At 51.4% G+C, this 27,516-nt stretch overlaps 12 protein-coding genes across 12 annotated transcripts; 8 read left to right on the forward strand and 4 right to left on the reverse strand.

Moving 5' to 3' along the window:
- Window positions 1-456: 456 nt before the first annotated feature.
- N7498_009991 (amidase) lies at window positions 457-2,573 on the forward strand (the record flags this gene model as incomplete). Its single annotated transcript, XM_058457047.1, has 2 exons — window positions 457-465; window positions 519-2,573. 2 exons carry the CDS (start codon window positions 457-459, stop codon window positions 2,571-2,573), a joined length of 2,064 nt encoding a protein of 687 aa, XP_058303946.1.
- A 572-nt stretch (window positions 2,574-3,145) lies between these two features.
- N7498_009992 (agmatine deiminase family protein) lies at window positions 3,146-4,147 on the forward strand (the record flags this gene model as incomplete). Its single annotated transcript, XM_058457048.1, has 1 exon — window positions 3,146-4,147. The coding sequence occupies one exon, from the start codon at window positions 3,146-3,148 to the stop codon at window positions 4,145-4,147; it is 1,002 nt and encodes a 333-aa protein (XP_058303947.1).
- Window positions 4,148-4,589: 442 nt separating this feature from the next.
- N7498_009993 (putative RecQ family helicase RecQ) lies at window positions 4,590-6,318 on the forward strand (the record flags this gene model as incomplete). The annotated part of the gene is made up of 4 exons (XM_058457049.1): window positions 4,590-4,672; window positions 4,721-4,839; window positions 4,911-4,945; window positions 4,996-6,318. 4 exons carry the CDS (start codon window positions 4,590-4,592, stop codon window positions 6,316-6,318), a joined length of 1,560 nt encoding a protein of 519 aa, XP_058303948.1.
- Window positions 6,319-7,029: 711 nt separating this feature from the next.
- N7498_009994 (KH domain-containing protein) lies at window positions 7,030-9,105 on the reverse strand (the record flags this gene model as incomplete). Its single annotated transcript, XM_058457050.1, has 9 exons — window positions 7,030-7,053; window positions 7,108-7,642; window positions 7,695-7,903; window positions 7,960-8,124; window positions 8,173-8,225; window positions 8,288-8,309; window positions 8,518-8,679; window positions 8,746-8,825; window positions 8,895-9,105. 9 exons carry the CDS (start codon window positions 9,103-9,105, stop codon window positions 7,030-7,032), a joined length of 1,461 nt encoding a protein of 486 aa, XP_058303949.1.
- Window positions 9,106-9,501: 396 nt separating this feature from the next.
- N7498_009995 (acetolactate synthase regulatory subunit) lies at window positions 9,502-10,528 on the forward strand (the record flags this gene model as incomplete). Its single annotated transcript, XM_058457051.1, has 2 exons — window positions 9,502-10,289; window positions 10,351-10,528. The coding sequence occupies 2 exons, from the start codon at window positions 9,502-9,504 to the stop codon at window positions 10,526-10,528; spliced, it is 966 nt and encodes a 321-aa protein (XP_058303950.1).
- A 350-nt stretch (window positions 10,529-10,878) lies between these two features.
- On the reverse strand, window positions 10,879-13,643 carry N7498_009996 (uncharacterized protein; the record flags this gene model as incomplete). Its single annotated transcript, XM_058457052.1, has 4 exons — window positions 10,879-11,161; window positions 11,279-11,771; window positions 11,846-12,790; window positions 12,854-13,643. The coding sequence occupies 4 exons, from the start codon at window positions 13,641-13,643 to the stop codon at window positions 10,879-10,881; spliced, it is 2,511 nt and encodes an 836-aa protein (XP_058303951.1).
- Window positions 13,644-13,965: 322 nt separating this feature from the next.
- argB (ornithine carbamoyltransferase) lies at window positions 13,966-15,096 on the forward strand (the record flags this gene model as incomplete). Its single annotated transcript, XM_058457053.1, has 1 exon — window positions 13,966-15,096. The coding sequence occupies one exon, from the start codon at window positions 13,966-13,968 to the stop codon at window positions 15,094-15,096; it is 1,131 nt and encodes a 376-aa protein (XP_058303952.1).
- Window positions 15,097-15,896: 800 nt separating this feature from the next.
- N7498_009998 (cyclin-dependent protein kinase phoss) lies at window positions 15,897-17,575 on the forward strand (the record flags this gene model as incomplete). The annotated part of the gene is made up of 4 exons (XM_058457054.1): window positions 15,897-15,938; window positions 16,055-16,078; window positions 16,167-17,015; window positions 17,117-17,575. The coding sequence occupies 4 exons, from the start codon at window positions 15,897-15,899 to the stop codon at window positions 17,573-17,575; spliced, it is 1,374 nt and encodes a 457-aa protein (XP_058303953.1).
- Window positions 17,576-18,303: 728 nt separating this feature from the next.
- Window positions 18,304-19,643, forward strand: N7498_009999 (uncharacterized protein; the record flags this gene model as incomplete). The annotated part of the gene is made up of 2 exons (XM_058457055.1): window positions 18,304-19,264; window positions 19,319-19,643. The coding sequence occupies 2 exons, from the start codon at window positions 18,304-18,306 to the stop codon at window positions 19,627-19,629; spliced, it is 1,272 nt and encodes a 423-aa protein (XP_058303954.1). The 3' UTR covers window positions 19,630-19,643.
- A 577-nt stretch (window positions 19,644-20,220) lies between these two features.
- Window positions 20,221-21,570, forward strand: N7498_010000 (DUF3984 domain-containing protein; the record flags this gene model as incomplete). The annotated part of the gene is made up of 2 exons (XM_058457056.1): window positions 20,221-20,226; window positions 20,293-21,570. The coding sequence occupies 2 exons, from the start codon at window positions 20,221-20,223 to the stop codon at window positions 21,568-21,570; spliced, it is 1,284 nt and encodes a 427-aa protein (XP_058303955.1).
- Window positions 21,571-22,436: 866 nt separating this feature from the next.
- N7498_010001 (cut8/STS1 family protein) lies at window positions 22,437-23,458 on the reverse strand (the record flags this gene model as incomplete). Its single annotated transcript, XM_058457057.1, has 2 exons — window positions 22,437-23,299; window positions 23,383-23,458. 2 exons carry the CDS (start codon window positions 23,456-23,458, stop codon window positions 22,437-22,439), a joined length of 939 nt encoding a protein of 312 aa, XP_058303956.1.
- Window positions 23,459-24,102: 644 nt separating this feature from the next.
- On the reverse strand, window positions 24,103-27,434 carry N7498_010002 (ATP-dependent RNA helicase MTR4; the record flags this gene model as incomplete). Its single annotated transcript, XM_058457058.1, has 3 exons — window positions 24,103-24,283; window positions 24,337-24,902; window positions 24,954-27,434. 3 exons carry the CDS (start codon window positions 27,432-27,434, stop codon window positions 24,103-24,105), a joined length of 3,228 nt encoding a protein of 1,075 aa, XP_058303957.1.
- Window positions 27,435-27,516: the final 82 nt, after the last annotated feature.

The following is a 27,516-nucleotide window of genomic DNA, read 5'->3' on the forward strand; positions in this document are numbered from 1 at the left end:
AGAGATATATATGGACATCTCGCATAGGGATGCGCCGAAGGCAGATGTGATACTGTACGATAGTCGGGCATAGCCTAAAGAGTGGATCGGCGCCGATTTTGGCTTTACTATGTATGAAAGGAGAAGGAGGATACGACAGGGGCCACATGAATAGCTTGCAGAAAGTGCTTATCTGAGTTTCAAATGCGGGGGAAATGGCCGAAACTCAAATTCCCATGTCACTAGAATTGATAAGGGAAACTTGATGCGGCAAGTATATCCAGCGCCATGGTAGGGATCCGTCGCCCCCCGCGGGCTCCGGGGAGTGGGGACCAACAGATCGACCAGATTTGTATACTACTGATACATGGGTATTAATGATCATAGCTATTTATTATCAAAGGAACATGTCGCAGTTTACCGAACTTCTCTGCATCTGCATGCCTGTTGGACTTTACTATTGAATTGCAGCTCAAAATGGAAATTGTAAGTTTTCATATCACTTCCTTTCAGACTGTTCGACTAACCGAGTATCTCAGTCTGGATCCCGAGAACAGCAGCAGGATTGTTGTATCCTGGATGCAAGCATAATTGAACTCCTGGACGCACTTTCCAAAGGGCGCTTGACCAGTGTTGAGTTGGTAGCCCGCTATCTCCGTCGTCTCAGCACATATGACTCTTCTGGCCCCAAACTGAGTGCCGTCCCAATTCTCAATTCTTCTGTAATGAAAGATGCCGCCGCCTCGGATTCCAGAAGAGCCAACGGCCTGCCACCAAGGCCCCTTGAAGGTATTCCGTTTCTTGTCAAGGACAACATCAAGGTCAAAGGAATGACCGTCGCTGCTGGTGCTCCAGCCTTCGCGCATCTGATTGCCACAGATGATGCCGCTTGCGTGAAGGCATTGAAATCCGCTGGAGCTATTGTCTTGGGCAGGACCAATATGCCAGCAATGGCGAATGGGGGCATGCAGCGCGGTGTATATGGGCGTGCGGAAAGCCCATACAACTCCGACTTTCTGACTGCTGCCTATGGATCAGGCTCCTCGAATGGGTCTGCAACTGCAGTCGCGGCCAATTTTGCAGCTTTCAGCTTAGGCACCGAGACGGTTTCTTCAGGACGGTCCCCGGCGTCGAACAATGCCCTTGTTGCTTATACACCATCGCGGGGCCTTCTTCCTCTTACTGGCGTTTGGCCGCTCTACCCAACGTGTGATGTCCTCATACCTTACACGAGAACTATGACAGAGATGCTATTTATCCTCGAAGTTCTTGCTGAAGCCGAGGATGATGTTCTGGGAGATTTCTGGAGGCAACAGCCCTTTATTCCGCTGCCGACGATTGGCCAAACCCGGCCGCGATCGTTCCAAGAGCTAAAGAACGAACATGGACTACAAGGAAAGCGTCTCGGCGTTCCTTCTATGTATATTGGAGGTGCAAGTCCGGTGCCTATAACCACGAGGCCTTCAGTTCTGAAGCTGTGGGAAAATGCCAGACAGGCATTAGAATCATGTGGCGCAACTGTTGTGGAGGTTGACTTCCCACTCGTCACGGATTACGAAAACTGTGATGCATCTATCGACCAATGGGCGAGGATTGACAACATGCCAAAAGACTGGCTCCACACGGAAAGACATGAGCTTATCGCTCACGCGTGGGATGACTTCCTGGCCACAAATGGACAAGCCGACTGCCACTCCTTGAGCTGCGTCGACCCTGATTCAATCTTTCCTCTAGCACCCGGGTCGCTGCCAGGCGAATCCGAAGCTGACAACCAGTTGGATTGGGCTGGACTGGTTAACTATCCGAAGAATAAACCTTCGTCTATGTTTCAGCTCCCGGGAATGGAAGAAGGTCTGAAATCTTTGGAGGATGCAAGAAGACGCACCTTGGAAAATTGGATGGACAGTTTGGGGTTGGATGCTGTAGTTTTCCCAGCAAATGGCGATGTAGGGCCATCCGATGCCGATATTGACAGCGAAGCATCTCGGCTCGCGTGGCGCAACGGAGTCCTGTATTCCAATGGCAACCTCGCCATCCGCCACCTTGGAGTTCCTACTATATCGGTCCCAATGGGCATCATGGATGATATTAAGATGCCGGTTAATATCACCTTTGCTGGGAGAGCTTACGACGACAACCGTCTTCTGGAATTTGGGTACGCATTTGAGGCAGCCACTCAGCACCGTCAAATGCCACCGCTGGTGCCAGCTCTCGATTCGGATATGGTCAGCAGCAAGACCACCGCCACTGGATCTAGCCATATGGAGCGCTCGAAAGACATTGAACTGCCCAGTATCAAAGTGATTGCGCAAGGTAAGAACATCGATGGGTCTACAGTTCACCTGCGGGCCGAGGGAGTGGTGACGGATCCTACAAGTGTCCCAACCTCAGCGGATTGGACTTGCTACGTCAATGGTGACGCTCACTGTGTTACTATTGATGGTCAAAAATGGGAAATTCACCTAGCTCGTCCATTATCTGATCGAGAATCTTCTTGGACTCGGTGGACGAGTCCGGCCTTGGTACAAACGACCATTGTTTTGGTTTACCGTTCGGCTACCGGCCTCACCGCTGGTGAGTTAATCATATTGTAGCAAATAGCTAGATCATGAAGGAAAAATACATCGCGTATCTTGTTTTAGAAATACACTCCTATTCAATTCATACTGGTACTTTGTTAGTGAAAAAGACTCGGATTTTTATGGGCCTGTGCATACTGTCCGAGAAGACCTTCGGGCCTTTAATTCTACGTTTCCGTTAGCTTTACTTCAGATTTACGTTTTATCTGTGCTCTCCTCTCGCCCCAAACCTTTTTCAAAAAAGGTAAGTATATGCGATTGATCCCATAGATCGAACTCCACTAAAAGGGGCCACGGAACCCGCGCATGCCGAGCTGCCTGTACCTTTGGTATCAAGAAGTTGCATAGAACTATATAGACACGAATTGAACACTCGTAGTAAAACTTGCACAATCACATTGTCTCCAGTCACTTACTTCATTTGACTTGAAATATACGCTGCCGCTACAATGTCGCACAATCCCCCTCATTCTCAAATCATCCAGGAAACTATACGGGAGCTGAAGTACCCAGCCGAGACCACTCGACACGTTGCAACAATTCTCGGCTTTCCATCTAAATGCTCGCTGCCTTCGTCACATCACAAAATGGCGTGTGGTGAAATCATTGATCTGGCAGCGGCGGTTTCCCACTTCGAACCCGTGCGCTTGTATACAAGACCAGAAGATATTCCACTCGCGAAATCAATGCTTTCCAACACAACCCGAGGATCTTATGAGGTTGACATCATTCCCTTCGCAACCAATCATCTCTGGGTGCGTGATACGGGCCCGGTCTACGTTCAAGGCACCACAGCATCCTCAGAGAAACAGCGGGTTGCCATCCACTTCGGATTCAATGAATGGGGAAGGAAGGAACCTGCCGAGGGGTGGCCTCAAATGACAGCCGATCAGATTGAGGAGAACCACACGTTTGGAAAGCGAGTGACGGACTCTGACAACGATTCATCCTCTTTGATTAGTATCACATCAAAATTGTGTCTGGAAGGTGGAGCGCTCGTAAGTGACGGGGATGGCACCCTGATCGTGAGCGAGAGCAGTATTATTGGCGATGAGCGGAATCCGGGGTTGTCGAAAGAGGAGATTGAAGCCGAACTGCGGCGGCTCTTAGGGGTGGAGAAAATTATCTGGTTTCCAGGTTTCCGAGACCTGGATGTCACGGATGTCCATGCCGATGCTGAGGTTCAGTTTGTCCGGCCAGGGGTGATAGTCATCTCCCGCCCCTATGCAAGCGCTCAAAAGGAATGGCACGAGGTCTATCAACAGGTCATGGATGTCCTACGCGGTGAACTAGACGCGAAGGGTCGCCCGTTCGAAGTCCACACGATCGATGAGCCAGATGCGAAGTTGATTCTGAATTCGGCCTCGGGACACGAAGAGGATCCTGCCACAAACTATGTGAATTTCTACTATGTCAACGGCGGAGTGATCCTTCCCAAGTTTGGCGATCAGGAAATGGATAGAAGGGCAATGGAGACGATGCAACAGCTTCATCCGGATCGAGTTGTCAAGCAGGTCTATGTCAATGCGCTTCCTTTGACTGGTGGGGTGATTCATTGTGCAACTCAGCCCGTCATTGAAGTTGAGTGAGGGATGAAATCGAGGATATTTTGAGCTATCTTCAGGGAAAGGTCAATCTGCCTGGGAAGCAGGTGCCAGCCTCCGAGGGCAATATCAAGTGTTTATGCCCATAGCTTCTTTTAACTATAGATGTAGCCTTGAACTTTGATCCATGTGTATTTAACAAAATATATTCTTACCATGCAACACCTAAAATCAAATGATCTAAAGCATCTTATTAAAGTCCATTAAGTACCTACAACAAGCAACCTTTAAATCATAAGGGAACCCATAGACCAAAATGACACTGCGAACTGTCGATGATTTTGGAACCTGGTCAGAAGTATACCACCTCAAATAGGCAATAGTGATGGCATCACGTGATCACGTGTCTGTCGGGCCCGACGCGATCCACGAGTGCTCGAACTCCAATCATCAACATATTCAGCTCTCTTCTGTGTTTTGTTGCCAGATGGCTGACATGGGAGGCCTAACTAGGCGCACGGTAGATCTGGATTTCTATCTACACCGTGTTTTCCGCAAGAAATCCTTCCGGTTAGTGAACCCTCCAAGACGTGGCTCCATTTACTCACCCCACGGCAGGCCGCTACAACGAGAAGTCATAAATGCGGTTGTGGAAGGGCACGATGTGTTCCTTCAAGCGTCGACGTCCTTCGGTAAAAGTCTTTGTTTTCAACTGCCCGCAGTCATTAGTACTGGATGTGAGTATTTCTTGCAATTTTTAATCTCAACTATAGCAAGGACATCTGACTGAATTTCTTCCTGGATATAGTGACGGTAGTGATTTGTCCCCTCCTTGCGCTCATGGTAAGTGGCAATCAACTATTTCTCAATATCCTCAACTGACGTGGGGATAGATGGATCAAGTCAATGCTCTCCAAGCAATTGGCGTCCCGGTCTCCACCATCAACTCCAATACCCCGATGGCAGAGCGGCGTCTGATTATGGATGATATGTTGTCCGGTCATCCCCGCACACGTCTCCTCTATGTTACCCCAGAACTCTGCCAAACGGACAGTTTTCGCCGCAATCTACAGACAGTTCATCGGCAAGGGCAATTAACCCGTGTTGCAATCGATGAAGCCCATTGCATCAGCGAATGGGGCCATGACTTTCGGCCGGCATACCAGGAACTAGGATGGTTCAAAAAAAACCTGGTCGATCCACCTGTTCCTATAACCGCTCTCACAGCCACAGCCACGCCCCGAGTACGCTCGGATATCATCAACATGCTGGGTCTCGACACCACCCAGCTAAGACTGTTCAATACCCCCTCCGCCCGCCCTAATATTCATTACGAGGTGCGCTACCTACAGTATAGTTGCGACACCGATGACCCCGGAGATCTCCAAATTGATAATTTCATGAAGTGGCTAAAAGCCATCAAATCCCGACGAGAAGCCCGAATTGGCACCGAAGCAGCCGCGCAGCTTCCCCCAATGTCGGGTATAGTCTACGTTGGGCTACGGGCAGCTGCAGAGGAAGTAGCCTACAAACTCTCCACGATCAGCAGTGTCTCTGCAGTAGCCTATCACGCAGGGCTCGCACCCCAAGACCGAACACGCATCCAAGCAATGTGGACTTCACCACAACCCGTCACCCACAACGACGGAAAACCAGCACCAACATTCTCCATAATCGTCGCAACAAACGCCTTCGGCATGGGAATAGACAACCCCCATGTCCGCTTCGTCGTGCACTGGACACCACCCCGCAGCTTCGAAGGATTCGTACAAGAATCAGGCCGAGCAGGTCGCGACAGCCGCGCAGCCGCCTCACTCGTCTATTACAACTACGAAGAAAGAGACCGGATTTACGACCGTCTCAGTCGCGACACTGAGAACGTGCGCAATCGCGGCGTGCAAAAGCAATACGTTGATGGGTTGCTCAGAAATCAAGCAGCTCGAGTGGAAAGTTTCCAGAAGGTTATTCGGTACTGTGAAACGGTAACTCAGTGCCGGCATGATCTCATTAAGGACCTCTTCGGAGACTTTGAGCTGGAAGAGATGGGCTCGCAGCAGCCGCCTTCTTCGCAGGCTCAGGCGAGAGATGGTGGGCATGCGCCGGCGTCGACGCCGTGTGATTTTGCTTGCGATTTTTGTAAGGAAGGACATGGGGGTTTGGTGAAACGGAAGGCGAAGATGGGTCTTGATATACCCGCGGGCTATGAATCGTTCTAGATTTCTAGGTTGCTTCTATGTTTGTATTTGTGTTCTTATACGTTGGGCCGGCCATTCGCATTCGTTCGGAGTCTGAGGTCATTTTTATCCATCATATTTTACGAGAACGGCACGTCGTGGGAGACCTGGTTACTTGACGGTCGTTTCTTGGAAGTGGAATATCCGGGCGCAGTGCGATATGTTATGATCAAAATATCACGAGTGGATATCATAAAGTACAATCTTTGCACAGACCACACGATATAACCTTGGACAAGATATCAAACATTTCATTTTTTTGGTTTACACTATTTTCGGCTCTGGTTTACAGGGCACGTCAATTGTAATAAAATCTCCCCAAGTGTCCATGCCCAGCGGCAACCTACAATCACCGCCCCAGGGCTGGAGAAGACGTGATTCATACATACCTGGGCGACAAGAAGATAGAGATCTCCAGTCAGAGTATGGAATAAACGAGTGCATCGAATACATCTCGAGAGACCATTTAGTCCAAAGTAGTAAGAACACTGCGACCGGATTACCAAGAAGAGAAACCATGGATAAAAATCTTTAGACGCCTATGTAGGTAGCACCGATCAAACTCGCGTGAATTATCAAACCATTATCTTCCCCACGTTTTAGATGCCATCACTATTGAATCTTGTTCTTCAGGATCTGCCAGGATCCGAGTTAGGTTCTCTAGAGGCGGCATGTCAGTTTTTAGTAGCCAGGCTAAAGACCGGGGGGCGGTGGAACCTAGAATAATGATCAGCTAAAAGCTTTGACTTTGGAACACATTGAATGACATACCGCGCCGTAGCTGCCAGCACCGGGAGGCCCAGCACCGGGAGGGGGAGGGGGAGACCCAGAGCCAGGGGGAGGAGGAGGGGGCGCCTCGCCCGCGGGAGGGGGAGGAGCAGGGCTTTCGGACTGTTGCTGCTGCTGAGCGGCGGCATACTGCTGGTAGTACTGATAGTATGCGACGTAGTTCTGATATCCACCGTAGGCGGCGTAAGGATCAGCACCATAGTATTGGGCAGCATACTGGGCGGCATAGTCAGCGGCATTTCCAGGTGCAGCGGCGCCCTGGCCAGTCGGGCTGGCTGATGCGCCGGGAGACTGCCGGTTACGACCGTCGCGACGGTCGTAGCCACCATATCCTCCGCGGCCACCGCCGCCTTGGTATCGGTCACCACGATCGCCACGGTCACCGCGGTCACCGCCGTATCCACCGTATCTGTGCTGTGGGGGATTATCCTTGTGGTTCTGGTAAGCCTGTCGGACGTTGCTGAGAAGATCTTCGCAGAGCTCTTTGGCTTTCTGGACTTGAGCGGGGTCTGGGCCACTTTATGGAATGGTTAGTTACATTTGGTCGTGCAAGAGACAGGGTAACTTACGCGACGTGCAGAAACATGGGCTCATCACTTTCGCGACCAGTAGAGTTCTCAATAAAGCCTGAGTTCCGACCCTTAATCTGAACTCGGCAACCGGTGGTTGACTGGATATGCTTTACATACGCGCCACCCTGGCCGACAACCTGTGCGCGAAGGTTAAATCCGGGGATGGGCTCAAGATCAATCGGAATGCGCTCATCGGGCCATTTGCGCTGTAGAAAATTAGCAAGATTCGGGATTATAATGAGTTAGGAATGCTGTTTCATACGCGGCCATATTCGTCTCTCTCAACTTCCTCCCGTTGGGGTCGGCGGAATCGTCGTTCATCAACCAAGTTTGGGAGTTCTTTCTTCATCATGTCATCGATGATCTCGATCGCCTTGTCGAGACCTTCCTTGCTAGTGCTGGTCACATGAAGATACAGAGGAGGTTTCTGGGATAGTTAGCTCTCGCTCGTGTCAATGAAATAACCGTCACCTACCGCGGCCGTTGCCATGTTCTTGTCCGGGTAGTAATTCCCTCGGGTGGTGACATCTGGTAGGCGCGTAAGCAATGAGCTCCTGCTTCAACCATAACACACGAATTAAAGGGCGTACCGGCGCCAGTCTCATCTTTAATCTAGAAATCAAGCAGCCGAGGTCAGCAGATGCAACAGAGGGCGGGGGAGATGCTGTGAGTTTAGTTGGTCTCGTGTAAGCTTCATCCGACCAGACAAGATTCGTGAGAACATAAGAAGGGGGAATTTGAGGATAGAGTCACACATGAATGAGAACCAAGTATGGCCCAGCATCTCTGGAGAATCAGCGAATAACATCGGAGTAATTACCATCTTCTGAGTAGAGCCCTTCGTCAGGGTGTAGCGATTGCGCAAATCATTGATCTCAATATCCTTGATGTAATCTCCGTCTGCCACATAGACTTCAGGATTGGGCTTGTCAGAGCCATCCTGGTTCGAGGGGGAGTCGGATGGCATCCCAGGGCTTGCGGTCTATCGAATCCATAGGTCAGCCGAGTCCCGGCAAAAGCGCAGAAATATGTATCACGATATACTCACCGAACGAATAGGAGGAACATCAACGTGCTGAATTCCCTTCTTGGCCTGCAACTGCGCATTGATTCTGGCCGCGGCGGCAGCTATACACAGAGGAAATCAGACGGTTAGCGATCAATAGATAAACAATGCGCTCATGGCATAACACGTACCAGCTGCAGCAGCGGGATCAGCAGGAGAGTCCTTGCCGGATCCATTTCCGGCGGGACTACGAGGTTCACGGCTCAGTGGACTCCGTGTGCGAGTTGATTCCGATTGTCTGGCGGAGGGGGATCGCGAGCGGCGGTCGAATCGGGAGCGCCGGGGCTCAGGCTCAGTTTGGTCAAAGCGAGAGCGCTTTGCGCGGCGGTCTTCGTCGGCCATAGGAACGACGGTTGAAAAAGGCTTGGGGAGCGAAGTGAACGATCGGATGAGCGACGAAGGAAGGTCCAGGTCGGCCTTCGGAAGGAATATGTCAGAGACAGAATTAGCGAGATCGGATGAGAGTCCGGGAAGTCGCAATATGATCAATGGCACGCAAACAATATAGCGACGCAGATCTGGGAGACAGTAATGCCGTCTCGCAAGCAGCTGCCTTTATCAGTGAATTTCAAGTTGATATTCGCAATCATCGAAAACGCTGGGATCACGTGTTGATATAAAACGCTAGGCCGTATGAGGCTAGCTCCAGGTGAGTCAGCTGGCGCCGAGGTCGGAAGAGCAAAAAGAATCCGGAGAGCCTCGAGTGATTCATCGCACAACCCTCGTCCTGATCTCATTATGGCTTTCAGGCGCCCATTGACGCTGTCCGCGGCGTCAGCGTCGTTACTGTCTCCAACCGCGGCCGCCGCTCGGTCTCGTACTGCTGCGGCGCTGCCCCGATTCGATAGCATCCGCTCTTCTTCTAGCTCGACCTCTGCTCTGGCATACAAGGCATTGCACCGCCGCTCGCCCCTGCCCCTGCCGGTCTCCGATGCTTCTCCCCAGTGGGATGCTCCCACTGCTGTCTCGTCCATTCTATACGAGACTCCCGTCCCGCCGTCCAACCCTCCGAAGCGCCACATCTTGAACTGCTTGGTTCAGAACGAGCCCGGTGTGCTGTCCCGTGTGTCCGGAATTCTGGCTGCCCGTGGCTTCAACATTGACAGTCTGGTCGTTTGCAACACCGAGGTCGATGATCTCTCGCGCATGACCATTGTGCTGCAGGGCCAGGACGGCGTCGTCGAGCAGGCTCGTCGCCAGCTAGATGACCTCGTCCCCGTCTGGGCTGTGCTGGACTATACCAACTCTGCTCTGGTTCAGCGCGAGCTTCTGCTTGCCAAGGTTTCCACTCTCGGCCCCGAGTTTTTCGAGGAGCTGCTCCAGCACCACCGCGAGATCATCACCCCCGAGTCGCAGGAGAAGCACAATGTTCACGACGTTCACGAAATTGAATACCACCCTCGCAACCTGCCTCCCAGCCAGGCTCTGCGCCACAAGCACGAGCATCTGGATGCTATCACCCGCCTGGCCCACCAATTCGGCGGTAAGATTCTGGATATCAGCACCAACAACTGCATTGTCGAGGTGTAAGTACCAACTTCCCAGTATAAGTAGATCGTGAGTCATGACTAACGTCGCTCCCTACAGCTCCGCCAAGCCCAGCCGTATCGACTCTTTCCTCAAGCTGATCGGTCCTTTCGGTATCCTCGAGTCCACCCGTACCGGTCTCATGGCTCTGCCCCGTTCCCCTCTCTCCGAGCAGACCGAGGAGATCGAGAAGGATGCCGCTGACGTCGTCGATGCCAGCACCCTGCCTCCTGGCTAAGTGTTTTCCAATGAATCAAGTCAAAAACATACATACCCAATATGATTTGGTTTATCTGCTGCGTGTTCCTTCAAGCTTGTGGTTTTAGTCCGAAATGCTTTTTTAATATGAGGTCCAGTTTATCAGTCAGATGCAAAACTTGCAAATGTCAAACCTTTCGGTATTTTCTGATCATCGCAGCTCGCGTCAAGGAACTTGATGCAAACTGTAAAGGACTAAAAACATATAAAGACCTTCCATTCGTAGCAATCAGTGGTATCTCATACACTCAAACAGTGGCCAAACGCCAGCCAGTACCTAGGAAATGGAATTGCCAGCCGAGTATCGGCTCCCTGCACATTGACTCGGCTTTAAATCCTCACCTTCGCCCCAATCCCCGTCCCATTGTAGAAAACAATGTCTTCGTAATTCTGGATTTTAATCCCGACTTCAGACACAGCGTCAATTAGTAACGATTGTCCAAGCGCCCTGCGTAAGGCATCGTATCCAACACCGCCTAGCACCAGATCGACTGGCAATCGTGGCGAGTGCGAAATACCAGGAGGAACATCAAACGGTAATTTGTAGTTGATTCGGCCCATGGGCTCATTCTTATCGTAGAAGGCGGTTGCGTCAATCGAGGTTATTGTTATGCTGGTTTCTGTCAGAAATGAAAAGAGGGTGAATTCGGCGGTTGAGGACCAAATATGGACCTAGAGGTCATGTATGCTTAGTGGGGGATGATATTCAGGCTTGGGTCAAGAGCATTACCGTTGAGTCCTGAATAAAACGGGGGGGTGGTCGTCTTCATCGTTGCCGTCTGGGGATCCTGGGGTAGATAGTCGGGGCACAGGGACGTCAATAGGAACGGCGGAAAGCCCTTTGCCAATATCTGGTAGAGCAGGAATTGTTCTTTCGTGGGTTTGGATGGTGACTGTTGTGTTTGGATCTGACATAAAGGAGGATATCAAGGCTCTGCTGGCTTCTTTCCCTTCGATGCCACCAATGTCTAATGGACTCCACAACAAATCGATAGAGACATTTGTGTTGTTTCCAGGAACCACAAAGATATTGCGGGCGACAATGTGAGCAAGAGCCGTACCATTATACAGCATGAGGACATCCACGAATGGAACCGTCGCAGAGTATTCAGTTGGGTTCGTAAAGTTCATTTGAGTGGAAACGAAGAGTGAGGATTCGGTGGTGTTCTTTAGTGCCACCGATACGATTCGGGGATTGAGATGATCAATCGAGGTCCCAGGAGCTATTATAACGTCAACGACAAAACAACTTGGCTCAATTTATACTATCTATGTTATGAGATCAATGAAAACATACTGCTCACAGGAACGTCCCCATCGGCGGGAATGCCACGCACGGCGAAGCGCCCAAGGCCAGTCGAGACCTTTGTATCTACGATGGCAGCGACGTGTAGCACCACGGACCCGGAACCAAACAGCATTTCCTGAGCAATCTGTGCCAACAAGTCGCTGTCTGTGACCTCCAGTGGGGCATCCTCGATGGGTGACTCCACAAGCAGAGCTGAAGAGCCGTCCAGATCTTCCACTAGGGTAGAGTTGGCGTCTTGCCATTTGTCCATGTTCAGTAATCCAAGCTGTTTGCCCTCGTAGAAAACATTGGCGAAGGCCCGAACTTTAGGAACGTCTACGTGGAAGTTCATCTGCTCTGGCAGGTTGATAAGAACCTTCACGAGTCCAGACACGGTAAGCTGTGCCTCTGGGGTCCCCGGTTCAGCGAATGGATCGGGGAGCGAAAATTTGGTGTCGGACATGGTAAAGTTCTTAATCAGATCATCAAAGGCACCTCCTGTGAATTCCAGAGGAACAGTCACACTGCGTAGAAAATCTGCAATCCAACCTGGTGTTTCAGAGGATGGTGCATCTGCCCCACGAACATAAACGGTCGTCTTGTCGCCACGCATGTAACTCGAAACCAAGAAGTCCAGAGGAGATCCCTCCTCGTCAGGACAAGTAGCAGTTAACTCATCAGGGAGTTGTTTCAAGAGCCCTTGGACGTTGACACTGGTTGCTCCACCAGGGCGGACCTGGATCTCTGATGTTTTCGCATCGGCGACCAAGATGTAAGGATCGCCGGGCGAGCAATTGGGCACCATAACCTCGAACCCAAGAGGGGGAATCGTCAAAGCGACAGGGGAGTCGACCAAGGCAGCCAATAAAACATCGACTGCAATGGCTCCATCCTTGGCATCATGGGCATTCAGCTTAGTGACGTCAATTTTTGGTAGTGCAGGAAAGTCTTTTTCTGTGAGAAGGTGAGAATAAGTTCAAAAGGCGTTTCAAAAGGCGTCAATGTGGTCAAACCTACCTTCAAATGTAATGGTATCTGTAATTATTTGGGTTCCCAGGCCTAGTAAGCCCGATTTCAGGTGCAATGTTGCCCTTCCCTTTATACTAAGGCGGCCCAGCCTTCCTTCCATCCAGTCTATGGCAATGGCATGTATTCCCTTGATGTCGCCGGCCTTGAGATCGGTCAAGAAGTCGACCTCATTGTGGTAGCCATTGCGAATGTTCACTTTGATTGATGGCAATGAAGCATTACCAACGAGGACGTTTCCGTATTCCGGTAGGTATACATCCACATCCGACTCGCCAGTTTCAACCTCTCTAGCGATCCATGTAGCCAAACGGCCGAAACCGCGCATCGACTTGTCCTTTACACGACTTGCGTCCATGACAAACTCGCCCTGGACTCGGGCGCGAACACCTTCGCGTGTCGTGGAATCTATTGAAAGCGCCGTTGGTTTGAACACGGCAGCTTGTTGCGCGTATTCCTTCACCACAGCCGGCGCGGCAAAAGCAAAGACCAGAATCGCCAGGATGCCTGTAGTTAACAGACCAAGGGAAATCACCGTCGGCCATGGCACCCGACTTCGCTTCTTGCGGGAACCATCCTCCAAGTGTGACGCAGTAGACGATTGCGATGACCTTCGTTCTGTTCCATACGTGGTAATGTCGTCCTCGCGGCGATGCAAAAGAGGGGTCGACTCCGATGACAGTTCAAATGATCGGCGAGGCTGGTCAGGACGAGCAGCCGGGTCGGGAGAGGAGGATCTGGCCTGGCCATTAAGCAAGGGCCGGCTCGCCTCGTCTGCCATGACGGCCAGGATAAATAATAGAAGTTAGAGCAGAAATAAGATATCCCCGCAGTCACAGAGCAGAGAGATGGAGGAGGAGAGATCAGGCCCTCGATGACGATAAGCATGATAACGGAAGGTGTGGAGGTAGACACCTAATTAATCGGGCAATAAGGCAATAAGGCAACGAGGCCGCGGAGACCAGGCACATCTCCGAATTTAGAGTTGAGTCATTGCACCCACTCTCTCTTTCTACAGCCCTCCGGTCTCGCCGGCTCCCTCCCTCCTTCCCCAATTGCACCAGCACAAACAATCCTGTACATTCCCATACCCTCAGCCCATCATGGCTAGCAGTTTCAAAGCTGCCGCTCGTTATGGCGCCCAAAGTGTAACTCAATTGGCCGGATCCACTTCTGCCCTGCCTCGAACACTCCAGGCTAATGGACTCCGACGATTTGCCCACCAGACACAAACCACTCCCCCTACACCTCGTCACCTCCTGTCTATTGCGGACCTAACTCCCGCTGAGTTTGCCACCCTGGTGCGCAATGCCTCTTCACACAAGCAAGCCATCAAATCCGGGGCCATCCCGCAAAGCCTCATCGGCTCGCTCTCCGGCAAGACCGTTGCCATGATGTTCAACAAGCGCAGTACCCGTACTCGCGTGTCTACAGAAGCTGCTACCGTCCAAATGGGCGGCCACCCCATGTTCCTCGGCAAGGACGATATTCAGCTCGGCGTGAACGAGTCGGTGTACGATACCTCCGTTGTCATCTCGTCAATGGTTTCCTGCATTGTCGCGCGAGTCGCAAAGCATTCCGACGTAGTTGATTTGGCCAAGGACTCTTCTGTTCCCGTTATCAATGCTCTGTGCGACTCTTACCACCCCCTCCAAATCATCGCCGATTTCATCACTATCTACGAGACTTTTACACCCAAGGCACACAACGTCTCCAGCTTGGGACTGGAGGGCCTGAAGATTGCCTGGGTTGGTGACGCCAACAACGTTCTCTTCGACTTGGCTATCGGTGCTACCAAGATGGGTGTGGATATGGCTGTTGCTACACCGAAGGGGTACGAGATCCCCACCGATATGCTCAAGGTTATCCAGAAGGCTGGCGAAGGTGTGCCGGCTCCGGGCAAGCTCACTCAGACCAATGTTCCGGAGGAGGCAGTCAAAGATGCTGATATCTTGGTCACCGACACCTGGGTGTCGATGGGCCAGGAGGAGGAGTCCAAGAAACGCATGAAGGCCTTTGAAGGTTTCCAAATTACCGCCGATCTGGCCACTCGTGGCGGTGCCAAGGACCACTGGAAGTTCATGCACTGCCTGCCCCGACACCCCGAGGAGGTGAGCGACGAGGTCTTCTATAGCGAGCGCTCCCTGGTGTTCCCTGAGGCTGAGAACCGCTTGTGGGCGGCTATCTCGGCGCTTGAAGGATTCGTTGTCAAGAAGGGCAAGATTGTGGAGTGAGGAGTTTTTTACTCAAATTATAATCTGAACATATTTCGGGCCTGACTGAGTCGGGGATACATACCTTTCTGAAACGCACGTATATACACAGGACAAGTAGCTTTCTTCGCGCTTCACGCGGAGGTGCGCGTAAGTCAGCTAGATGCTTTGGAGTATGATATCTATTAAGAGCGTCATTGTTTAGGTAAAGAAAAAAGGGGTTTAAAGTAATAGTACCTTCTTCACTAAAAATAAAACCAAAGGAATGTACTTAGATATATCAGCAAAAGAAATAAAACAAAACAAAACAACAACTCAAGGGGGAAAAGTATAGTACCTAGTTAGGGCAGTCTTCTAAGCTCCGCCTTCCACCTTTTTAGGGGATAATCGAACCTATGGAAGCCTAAGAACTCTCTAGTTAGCTATCTATAGTTAAAGTTTAATTAGTTATTAGACTTGGATAAGGGTAAAGAGTCTAAATTAGATAGGTCGAAAGACGATTAGCCACATCCACTTGAATCTTTAGCCTTTAGTTAGGCCTTTAGCTTTGTGTTTATCTTAGTACAATAGCTAGCCTAGGAGGCGGTGCTAATTGTTCTAGGCCATGGCGCTATCGGTCTTCATTGCAGCGTGACACGTATCCCTGTCTATCCACTGAAAAATTACAAGCCACAGAACGTTTATTTGCTGCTTCGGCCGCCCCTGACCTGCAAGCTGCATACAACCCTGGCGGGTCATCGTCTATTTGTCTTACTCTGAGCGGCCGATCTCTTCTCGTGTCCAGATTCCCCTCGCCGCCGGAGAGTCGAACAACTAGCACCATGTCGGAGCAGAGTCTAAATACCTTCCAGAGGCTGGAAAAGGTTTGTTCTGTGACTCCCTGAATTGATCTATGTCAATGTATGCAGTCGGTGGTATTGGATAAATCTTGTTAATAATGACCCAGGAAGAGTTGACTTCCCGCTGACTTGTCGCATAGTTGGGCGAAGGCACATACGCAACGGTTAGTGCCCCTCATCATTTTGATAGACGAGAGGGGAAGAAAACACCAACTACAGTTTCAAAGAAATGTTCACTTATAATAAGACCAGTTATATAGAGGCCGAAACAACCAGACTTCTGAATTGGTAGCCTTGAAAGAGATTCATCTCGACGTCGAGGAAGGGACGCCCTCCACTGCGATCCGGGAGATCTCCCTGATGAAGGAGCTGGACCATGAGAATGTTTTGTCTCTGTGCGATGTCATCCATACGGAAGACAAGCTCGTTCTTGTATCTGAGTACATGGACAAGGACCTCAAGCGTTACATGGACGCCCACGGCGGCGCTCTGAATCTCCTCACCCTCAAGTCCTTCGCATATCAAATGCTGAGAGGAATCGCCTACTGCCACGCGAAGCGCATCTTGCACCGGGATCTAAAGCCTCAAAACCTATTGATCAACCGGAATGGAGGTCTGAAGCTGGCGGATTTTGGCCTCGCCCGCGCCTTTGGCATTCCTGTCAACACCTTCTCTAGCGAAGTGGTCACTGTCTGGTATCGATCTCCGGACGTGCTCTTGGGTAGCCGCTCCTACAACACCAGCATCGATGTCTGGTCTGCGGGATGCATCATCGCCGAGATGTTTAGCGGTCGGCCTTTGTTTCCAGGCACCGCCAACTACGACCAACTGCTCAAGATCTTTCATATTATGGGCACCCCGTCTGAACGGACGTGGCCGGGCATCAGTCAGTTGCCCGAATTCAAGCCCTACTTTCCTGTCTACCCCACCCAGGATTTGCGACTGCTGATTCCCCAGTTGGATCCTCTCGGGGCCGACCTTCTGAATCGCCTGCTGCAAATGCGACCGGAGCGGCGGATCAGCGCTGCTGATGCACTTCACCATCCTTGGTTCGAGCGTCTTCCTTCGGAGCCAGAGCCATCGGAGAACTTGGCCGGTCACGTTTAGTTTCCATATGCCTCAGACGACAGCAAATCTCCTGTCGAGGAGCTTAGGGCTAAGATCAGCCAACACCTCACGAACCGATCACATGGACCTGCCAGGCTAACCTGTCAACGACCACGGGCGCGCAGGAAGTCATTTCGCAGCTCAAGACTTACTTTGGTAGTGATGACCTTCATATCCACATTTTGGTGAATAATGCCGCCACCGAGGTGGTGAGCAATATGCAGAGCGTAACGCTTGAGAATTACAATAAGGTTTTCGACCTTAACGTGCGTGGTCTCATGCTCATGACGCAGGTCGCGCATCCCTACCTAGCACCCAAAGGCCGTATCATCAGCTTAAGCTCTGTGGGAGCGCGTGCCGGCTTCAAAGGTGTCAGCCTGTACAGTGCTTCCAAGGCTGCTGTCGAAAGCTTCACGCGCACCTGGGCCAGCGAGCTGGGCGGGGATGGCACGACGGAGGAGATTGCGAGCATTGTTGGGGGGTTGGCAGGACCCGATGCCTCATGGGTGTCGGGCCAGGTCATCAGTGCAAGTGGTGGCTGGTCAATGTGTTAGGTTATATAGATAGGATCGAGGGTCGGTTTGGTCTTGCCTCAGGCTATTTCAAATTACATTTTGTAGACTTTACTGTTCAGCCAGCCCGATGATTCCAATAATTCCACTCTTAATGTCATCAAAGTTCGGTAGATCGGCACATTTGGGCGTCTTCCGGGCTCCTATTGAATAAGATACGCCCCATCCGATACCGGTGGAGCCATCGGATACTGGGGCGCCACCTTGACGGCGAATCCGATCCATCATGAGGGGCTACGGGTTGATTCTTGCCTTGAACCAGGCTACAGTTGTGTTAGAATGGTATCAAGCACTTCTCAGTTACTTCTAAAAATGGTTTTTTGGGTATAGTTGATTGTCTGCTCCCGATAAACACAGTATACGTTGAGTATCGCATTTACGGAGATCGACAGCGCACGTTGATTAAAGCCCCTGGTGAATGGGGAAAAGTACCAGAACCGAAACTATGAATGTTTCTGTCTACAGTAGTTTATTTTTCGTCCGCGATCGATCGGGAAATCTGCAGTCCAACACTCGGAAGATTCTCAGGAACCACAACCCCACTCTCCCCACGCTCCGAAAGCCACGTCCAGCCTGACGTTGATCGGAACGGTAATCTTCCAGGCGGGGAAAAAGCCGATCTCCTACATACATATAGCTTGTACCTCGAACACACTAATGCATTCTCCATTTCAAACCGAAGTCTTTGTACATTCTATACCATCAACAGCATGGGCTTCGAAGATAAGCGCGTCGCCATCGTCGGCGGCGGCCTGGGCGGCATGTCCTTTCTTAACGCAGCCTTGTACGTGGGGTTGAAGAATGTCCAGCTCTATGAACAGGCACAGCAATTCCGTGAAGTCGGGGCGGGTGTCAACATTACCTCCAACGCGAATCGCGTCTTGGACGCCTTCGGTCTTCAAGAGAGCATGACGCGCCGCTCCTCCCGCAAACTGCCCTCCTACATGGAGTATCACAGCTACAAGACTGGTGAATATCTGGGTCACATTGAAGAATTCTCGCAACCGCCCGCTCGCTTGTTGCACCGCGCACATCTCCTTGAAACTTTTAAGGAACGTGTGCCCGAGTCGTCTCTCAACCTGGGCAAGCACTTGGCGTCGATCGATCGTAACTCTTCTGGAGCACCCTACACGCTGCACTTCCAAGATGGCAGCACCGCGGAGGCCGACATCGTCATTGGATGCGACGGCATCAAGTCCAACGTGCGCCGGGATATGGGTCTGGCTGATTCGCCCAACTACTCGGGTCAGGTTGTGTACCGTGGCTTTGTCGACTACAAGGATCTGCCCGAGGAGACAGCTCAGCTGCTGCGGAAGACGGTCAACTTCCGTGGCCCTAAGCGACACGTCCTCATCCTGCCCATTGGTAACAAGGAAACTCAGACTGATCGCGCCGCCGTTATCGGATTTATGTCTGAGCCTCTTGAAGCCTGGGACTCGGAGAGTTGGATGTCACGCTCTGATATTGATAGCCTGCAAGAACATGTTCGAGACTGGTGCCCGCAGGTGCAACACATCATCGAGGGTTTGCGCAAGGCCTCGCCCGATGGCAAGATGCTTAAACAAGCTCTTTATGTGCGTGACCCGATTGAGAAGTGGTACGAAATGGGTGGAAATGATTCTGGTATCATCCTCTTGGGTGACTCCGCTCACTCCACCCTTCCTCACCAGGGTAATTTCTCCTACTACGTTCTGAATTGAAGTTTTGCTAACATAGAATATACAGGCCAAGGAACCTGCATGGCCATTGAATCTGGCCTTGCGCTCGCAACTGTCCTGCGCCACTGGAAGGGTGATGACTTGGAAGGAGCATTCCAGTTCTACCAAGACCTGCGCAAGCCTAGGACAGACCGGATTACACAGACCAGCTACGAAGCTGGAAAGCTTGCCAGCTCGGACACGCCGGACCAGTTGACCGACAACTTTAATCCGCAGGCATTGGGAGAGCGCATGAAGTGGATTATGGAGTATAACGTGCTGGAGGACTTGAGGACCAAGGGAGCTGATGTCCTGGATTTCCATGACTCCCGACTTTGAACATCTCAGGGATGATTTGGAAGTGAGGTCTACCTTAGCATTTTCTTTGTAAACGATGTTCACTTTTCATACCCTTTCATGGCTAGGTACTTTGTTCCAGTTTTTGAGTAGCCAAGTATCACTTGATGGTGCCCATGTGGTGAAATATCACATACACGTCTCCCTGAAGAGCTAGAAGATCACGGTCATTTTCCATATCGAATTTGGTCAGTACCTGGGTATTCAGATATTTGTTTATAATCGAATATAGATGACCTTAAAGCTTGGAAGGTTCCGGGTACATGTATACAACGGGTGGCGTTGCGTGATCCTCGATCATGCCATTTTCGAGCTATGGATGATATATAGATCGAGGTATTTTGCCACTGACCCGAAACCAGTCTACTGATCTCAAATTGAACAGATGAGCCATGACAATGACATGATAAGGGACACCATTTGCCTTTCCTTCTAAATCTACTCTTACGGACGTCAAGTCGACCTGCCGAAAGCGTGCACGGCCAGTTTCACATGCCAACCCGTGCGGCAACTCCGCATTTCACGGTTCTCATCTTCCTTTCCTCTGAACTTCTCCTACTCTCCAGGTTCACCATGGATGTAAGTTTCCTGAGCTACCAGATACCTCAACCATTGTCATACAAGAACACATCTGACCGACCGCAGTACAACACCTCGGGTGGCTTTCCCTCCCGTCGCTCCTACCCCAACCTCCACCACGTCTCCCTCGCTCCACTCACACCCCGATTCCCAATCGACGACCCAGAATCAACAGATTACTTCAGCCCACGCGATGACGGCGACGGTCAAAGAACCTCATACCTCTCCAGCGTCTCAGTACCCAGCACGCCCCCCATCCTCTCGCACTCCCGCAGCAACTCCCGCAGCAACTCTCGCACCCGCCACGCGCGAAGCAAAAGCTCAACTCTCGCCGGTCCATTAAGTGACACGAACCTACACAGCAAGGCTGTAGCGCTACCTCTCCACCACCAACCAATACATAAGAAGCACTCGGGCTCGTCGCATTCACGGCGACCGTTCAGCGAAGAACAAGCAAATAAGTCGGATGCAGAATGGATGCTCCGCGCTGGAATAGCGCTCGCCTCGTCGACCCGCGAGGAAAAGGGCCAGAGCTGGCTCTCTAAGCGCGAGAGCTCTACCAGTCTTGTTTCTATGCCTTATGAGACCGACTCTCCTCACCGCCACCATACACGCACCAAATCCGGCGCTTCGTTACGCAAGTCTCGCTCCGGTGCATCTACTCCAGCGTTGTCTCGCCGGAACTCTCGTTCTCGCGGAGGGAGTAGACGGGGTAGCCGTGGAGGTCTGGTTATGACAACCATGCCATCGCTTTCGTCTGCTTCTGGAAAGGTATCTAGTCCTGGGACGGGTACTGTGACCCCAGAAGTCCGTGGGCGTGGTACTTTGGAGCCTGATTTCGTGCACGAGGAGATTCGCGCTGGGATAGCCGCTTTGCAGCGGGAAAGAGGTATCTCGGATGAAGAATCGGGGCTCTGGGACGAGGACGAAAGTGGATCGGAGTATGATGACGATTTCTCTGATCAAACACCGGATGAATTCGATGAGGCTGACCTGCATCGGCTTACCCGTGAGCGTGGGTTTGGTCTGGGGGGCTGGATTGATCGCCTGTTTGAATGGACTTTGTTTGGCGTGGACGAGTTTCCTGTTCCTGTGGTTCCGACTCCTGCAACGCGGATCGGGGCTACTACGACTACGACTACGGTTACTTTTGAGGAGCCGGATTATTCGCGCGATAATGATGAACTGCATGACAATCTGTCATTGGTTTCTGCTGGTGATGAGGCAGATACCCTTTCGCATACGGATGGCGAGTCGGTTGCTGGTACTGAGAAGCCCGGTGCGCAGGGCGGCTGGGAGGATGCGTCCTGGCTGTTCCGCGTCGTCAGGCGGGCATTAATATAAGATCGAAAGAAAGCTTTTTGCCTTGATCTGTCTATACATTTTCTTTCCTTTCTCTTGGACCTTATATCTGGTCACTAGATTGATATATTTTCTTTACGAGTCAGCCTGAAATACGATGTCAAGCAAGTGTTTTCTTTCAATTCAAGTGTTTTTTTGTAAGCTACCTTGGTAGTAGAGGCAACCGGTTGATAATCTGTGGACGTATGCGGAAGAACAATGCCCCCGCAAAGATCTTGTCCATCAGTAACATGATATCAGAACATCAGATAACCAAATACTGCACGGCTGCACGGATAGTAGAAAGAAAGAGACAAGCGAAAGGATGTATAAGACTCCTGGAAGCGTGCAAAAGATTCAAAAAAGACGGAAGCACGCCATCCGAGATTGCAATGAGATAACACGTTGAAACAAGAAAATATGGAGCGAGAGATGGACAGAAATCAGGCCGTGAGGCCAGCCAAGATACAAGGTAAACAGAAGAGACACAGAATCAGTAAGGAAAGGTAGTATCGAGTTTCTGGTTTCATTGAGAATTGAAAGACAGGGCAAAGGACACAGTTCAGCTTCGAAAGAAAGCATAGAAAAGAAATATAAGAAAATTCAAGAGTCAGGTCATTCGCCTTTGCATACTATAAACGCCAATCTGAGACCAGGTAGTTTCTCTAAGGTCATGCAGGAGGTATCGTGATCGTGGCATACGTCGGGATATTGTGCGGTCGGGAAAGTTAATGGGACCGTCGGGCGCACGGCAGAGCCGGGAGAATGTTGAGGATGCGACGTGAGGAGCGCGTGTGGTTGTGATGCGAGGGTTTGCGTTGGGTCGTCATATTGCTTATTCAAAAAAGTTTGGCCGGTTGAGTCGTCCTTCACCAGGGTCCAACCTTGACCGGTGTTCCGAGGCCATAGGTCCCGGAAAGAAGTTGGTCCCGTATAGAGCCAAATTCATTGCCGCCGGGGCTGTGGGAGGGCGAGTCCGGCCCGTTCATCCATCCCAGGCTTGAGCCGAGCTCATTGACTGCACCTTGGAGCTTCCCGCCCGAGGTTTGGTTGTGCTTGGCCAGCTTCTGGTCCCAGCCGCCGTATTGGAGTTGGATGCCTCCGCCACGCTTGGCTGCCTCTCGAATCACCAGAACCCAAGCCTTGCCGATTTCGTCGTAGGCCGAGTCCCGCTCGATGTTGTTCTGTGGCGTGCTCCATCGTGGCAAGGCGTGGATGATATCGGTCGCCCCGTCGAGGTAGCTCAGGGATACCGATGGCTGAGGCTCGTTGGGGGGAAGGAAGTTGGGGGTGAAGTCGCTCAGAGCTTCAAGAAGATTCGTGAGGGGCTGCCGGACTCGGTTGTACGCATAGTCGGACTCTGTGTTGCCACCCAGGGGAAACGACGACTGCAGTGCTGCCTGGTAGTTTCGAAGCACTTGCAGTGTAGACGAGACACTGGGTCTTGGAGAAGTCTGGGCCACCTCGTCGGCCAGCTGAGGGTGGCGCTCGCACATGGTTCGCACGACAGTTCGTAAGGCATCGGTGTCCAAAGTTTCTAGGAGACGGGGCAGGGAGAGAGGCCTGCCGGAGACGTTGGGTCGGGAACGCTTAATGTTTCGGAAAGAAGGGAGTTGGCGAGGAGTAAAAGCAGGCGAGTTGGTGGGCGAGGCGGACATGCGTCCGTCGTGGTCGTTGCCATCGTCGTCGGCTTTCCGCTTTCGGCTGGTATAGGACGATGAAGGTGTAGACACTAGGGAGTTTCAGTTAGCAAAATGTTCCAACAGCTGTCTCAAAGCTCTTTAAAGCCACAAGATCGGAAAAGGGAGGTCGTACTTATTCGGGAGGGAGAGAATCGAGGGTTCTCGTAGAAATGAGGAGGAACAGGAGGCGTGGCCACCAAGCTGTTCATGATGACAGCCGGATGGCAATATTCTTTTGCTGAGCCGAACAATAAGTGAAAGGCACAGCGAGGAGGGATTCAAAAAGAAGGTACCCAACACAGGGTGAGGTGGGGAGGAGATGAGAGAAGAGAAGCGGTGGAGAAAAGAGAGGCGTTGCGGGCGGCAACGCAGTCCGGGTGCGCAGGTCTCAAGGTGACTTCTCGACGTTGCAGACCACGGCATTTCCCTGCAATATAAAAAATTTTAATGAATCATCCGTGCAATTCGCCCGAGAGCTTATTTTTCTTAATATTATTCTAGAATTAAGCAAAATACGTATCGCTTAGCCGGAGCGGCAGAATTGAGCTTGTAGCTTGTAGTACCGACTTGAAGTAGTTTCATTTAGAAGCCTCTCGAAACACCTTTCTACTTGCAATTTTTCTTTCTTTTTGTAGATTTTTTACATAAGGATCACACCGACAAGAGGTCCGTATCTAAGTCTTCAAATGAGATACGACACAGAGCGTTCTATTCCTGCCGGTGATACCCGCTCAAGCCTCTGCGTTCAGGCGACTTGAATTTGACCTATCAGTAAGGACCAGGTAGCTCGGCATGACCATGAGACTGTCATTGAATTGCTCTTTCACTCCATAAAACACCAGGGATATCGTATCTACAGGTACAAAGATTGAGCCGCCACAATGTCACGGCGCACCTTGGTGAGCGCCTCCTCGAACTTGCTCTCCAGGTCCTCGCTGCCCATCACCTTGGAAGCCTGTGCCATCTGTCGAAGACACTCTTCTAATCGGCGGAACACACGGATCAAGCTGCCCTCGTAGACATCGGTCATTTTGCTAATAGTAAAGTTAGCTGCGGTCGATGATATAGAAAGGGGCGAAATGCTTACCAGATATCTGCGAAGCCCTTGCCGTTGGCCCACTCGTAGATAACCTCCATCAACTCCCAGTGGAAGCTCTGGACGTACTCATCCTCATTGACAGCCATCTTGGACTCTTGCGACACCTTGGCGATGATGCGGGCCTGGGCTTGGATCTCCTTGAGAGGCTTCGCGAGCTCATCCTTGGTCAGAGCGGGAGCCTCCTTGACCTTCTCCTCAAACACGAATACACTAATGACGGCGGCCATCTGCTCGGGGGTGAGGTTGTTGAAGAAACCGTTGAATAGAAGCTCGCTGAGCATAAGTTCGTCACCCGTGCTGATCTCACAGGCGACTCGAGCCTTGAGCTGCACAACCTCCGCCTCGTTGATGAATCCGAAGCGACGAAGGACACGCTTGCGGCATTTCAGCTCGTCAAGCTGCAAAATAGACATGGCATCGGTGATCTTCTTCTTGGTCTCCTTGATCTGGGTGCCAAGGTTGACCTTCGCGGAATATTGTTCGTAAAGCTCTGGCAATCGTGGCGAGCTGTGCAAAGGGTTGCTGAGCAGACGGGATTCCAGAACCTCGATTTTCTGTGGCATGAATTAGCTCAAGTAATTGTAGAAAAAGCATATACGACTTACCCGTAGGAGCTTCTTGAAGGAATCATCTTTAATGCCCATGTTTTCAATGGGGTCAAGGAGGGCGAGGCCATCGGGGAACCGCTTGACGACTTCGTCCAAGGCCTTCTTCACGCCGTTTCGTGCGTCAATTGAAGTTAGATCCTTGGGTAGGTAGATTCGCAGATGCGCGATGGCATGTATACAGCCGATCGCAACGGGAACAACTTCCATTCGGAACTTCTCACCCTCCTGAGCCGGTCGCACACCGGGAGGAAGGTCTTGGAAAGACTTCGTACCCACGGAAGGTCCCTCGGCGATCTTCATGAGGACGTCCACAATGTATGACTTGCTAGGAGGAATCTCCTCAGTAGAGTTCTTAGGGGCCTTGCGCTGGGTAAATTTGACAACAGCGCCCCAGCCAAAGTCTTGGTCCTTATCCTTAATTTGGACCAGTCGGCCGCTCTGGATGAAAGGGAGAGCATAGTTGGGGTGGCTGATGACAGACTGGACGTCCTCGGCAAATCCATCCAACTGCTTACGCAGATCATAGTACTCACGGATGGTTCCTTCATCTTCGATAACCATGTTGGCTTTCTTCTCTTCCAGTTCCTGGAGCTCCTTCTCCAAGCCCGAGACATTGCCAGTGTTTTGGAACTGCTTGAAACATCTTTCGAGCATGAACTCCGGTGAAATACCCTCCACACGCATCAGGTTGAGAATCATGTTGTAACCCAGATGGAAGGCGGAGTTGAGGCGATCTTGTTCACCGCGCACGATCGTCTTGGCAACTACAGGGTCCATTTCTTCACCAACCATCATGATGACAATACCACGTTCATCAAGACCTCTACGTCCAGCACGACCAGACATCTGAATGAATTCGGACGGCGTGACCCAACGTTGGCTGGTTCCATCAAATTTCCGAACGCTGGTGAAGACCACAGTCTTGGCAGGCATGTTGAGACCGATAGAGAACGTTTCAGTGGCAAACAGGACTTTGATGAGACCTTCTTGGAAAAGAATCTCGATGGTCTCTTTGAGAATAGGCAGCAGACCGGAATGGTGAACACCAACACCTCTCCGAAGAAGAGGCAAGATGTGCTGGATCTGTGGAAGCGCTCGATCTTCCGGAGACAGCATCTCGATGGCGCTGTTGAAAACCTTGGAAACCATCTCCTTCTCGGAATCGTCGTTGAATGCAAGCTTCGACAACTGCAGGGCACCGTGCTCACACTCTCGTTTGCTGAAGCTGAAGACGATGACCGGGTTGTACTTCTTGAGCATGATCATCCGCACAATCTTGAAGATGTCGGACGGACCCTGGTTGCCACCCTTGGCTATCTTCTTATCCTTGCCTCTGCCCTTCTGCTTCGCATTGGGGTTGGCTACATCCTCGCCCTTTTTGTCCGCAATAGAACCCATTGCTTTCTGGAAGTTCTCTTCACGGAACACTCCTTTCTCATCCACGACAAGATGGATACCCTCGGCACCGGTGGGGAAGAAGTAATGTTGGAGAGGGGTCGGACGGTAGTCAGTGTACACGACGTGAACGGGCTGGTTATGCATCTTGGTGACCCATTCAGCGAACTGCATGGCGTTCGGAATGGTGGCAGACAGGAAGACGTATCGAACCTTGTCGGGGAGAAGAATGATAGTCTCTTCCCAGACAACACCACGGTTCTGGTCGCGCATGTAGTGAATTTCATCGAAGATAACCCAGGCAACTTCACGCATAATCTCCGAACCGCGATACAACATGGACCGCAGAATCTCAGTGGTCATGACCAAACAGGTAGCAGTAGGGTTGATGGTCACATCACCAGTCATCAATCCAACATCACCGAACTCTGCCGCAAATTCTCGGTATTTCTGATTGCTCAGCGCTTTGATTGGACTGGTATAGATCACACGCTGGTTGTTCTTCAAACTTTGCGCAATCGCATATTCGGCTACCACTGTTTTTCCGGCACTAGTATGCGCTGACACCAAGACACTCTCTTCGCGCTGGATTGAATATACTGCAACTTGCTGGAAGGGATCGAGTGTGAAAGAATAGACCTTGGCCGGGTCCGCTGGTGGCTGATGTTGAGAGATGGGGATGTATGGGTAGTTCGGGGGGATTGCGACTTGGTGACGGACTTGGTGGGATACAACCATGTGAGTGGAATCTTGAGATCCTCCCAGACCGGCAGCAGTCGCGATTTCGCGCTCTTGTTCAGTTTCGAAGGTATCGGCAACCACGGCGTCGGGGATTTGATCGAGACGAGGGCGCTTCGTGTCGGGCTGGTGGTTCTCGCCGGCGGGTTCTTGGGTTTCTTCCATTTCAACGTCAGGCTCCTCGGCCGGAGCAGCCTCCTCTCTCACGGGCAGTGCATCATTGATCTTGACATCGCCATTGGCTTGCCGCTTTTTGGTCTTGTCCTTCTTGGGACGCTTGGGCGCCCCGTCGGAGGGCTTGGGCGCCTGAGGCGTATCCTCAAAGACGTCGAAGAGCTCATCCATCTCCAGTGGTCAAAATTGACTGGGAACCACAGAAGTCGAGTAGAGACAGCGGACTGGGACTTTTTCTCTTAGTGAAAATTGA

This window comes from Penicillium cinerascens (genome assembly GCF_028974065.1).
Source record: "Penicillium cinerascens strain IBT 15544 chromosome Unknown scaffold_4_segment0_segment1, whole genome shotgun sequence".
Taxonomy (NCBI): domain Eukaryota; kingdom Fungi; phylum Ascomycota; class Eurotiomycetes; order Eurotiales; family Aspergillaceae; genus Penicillium; species Penicillium cinerascens.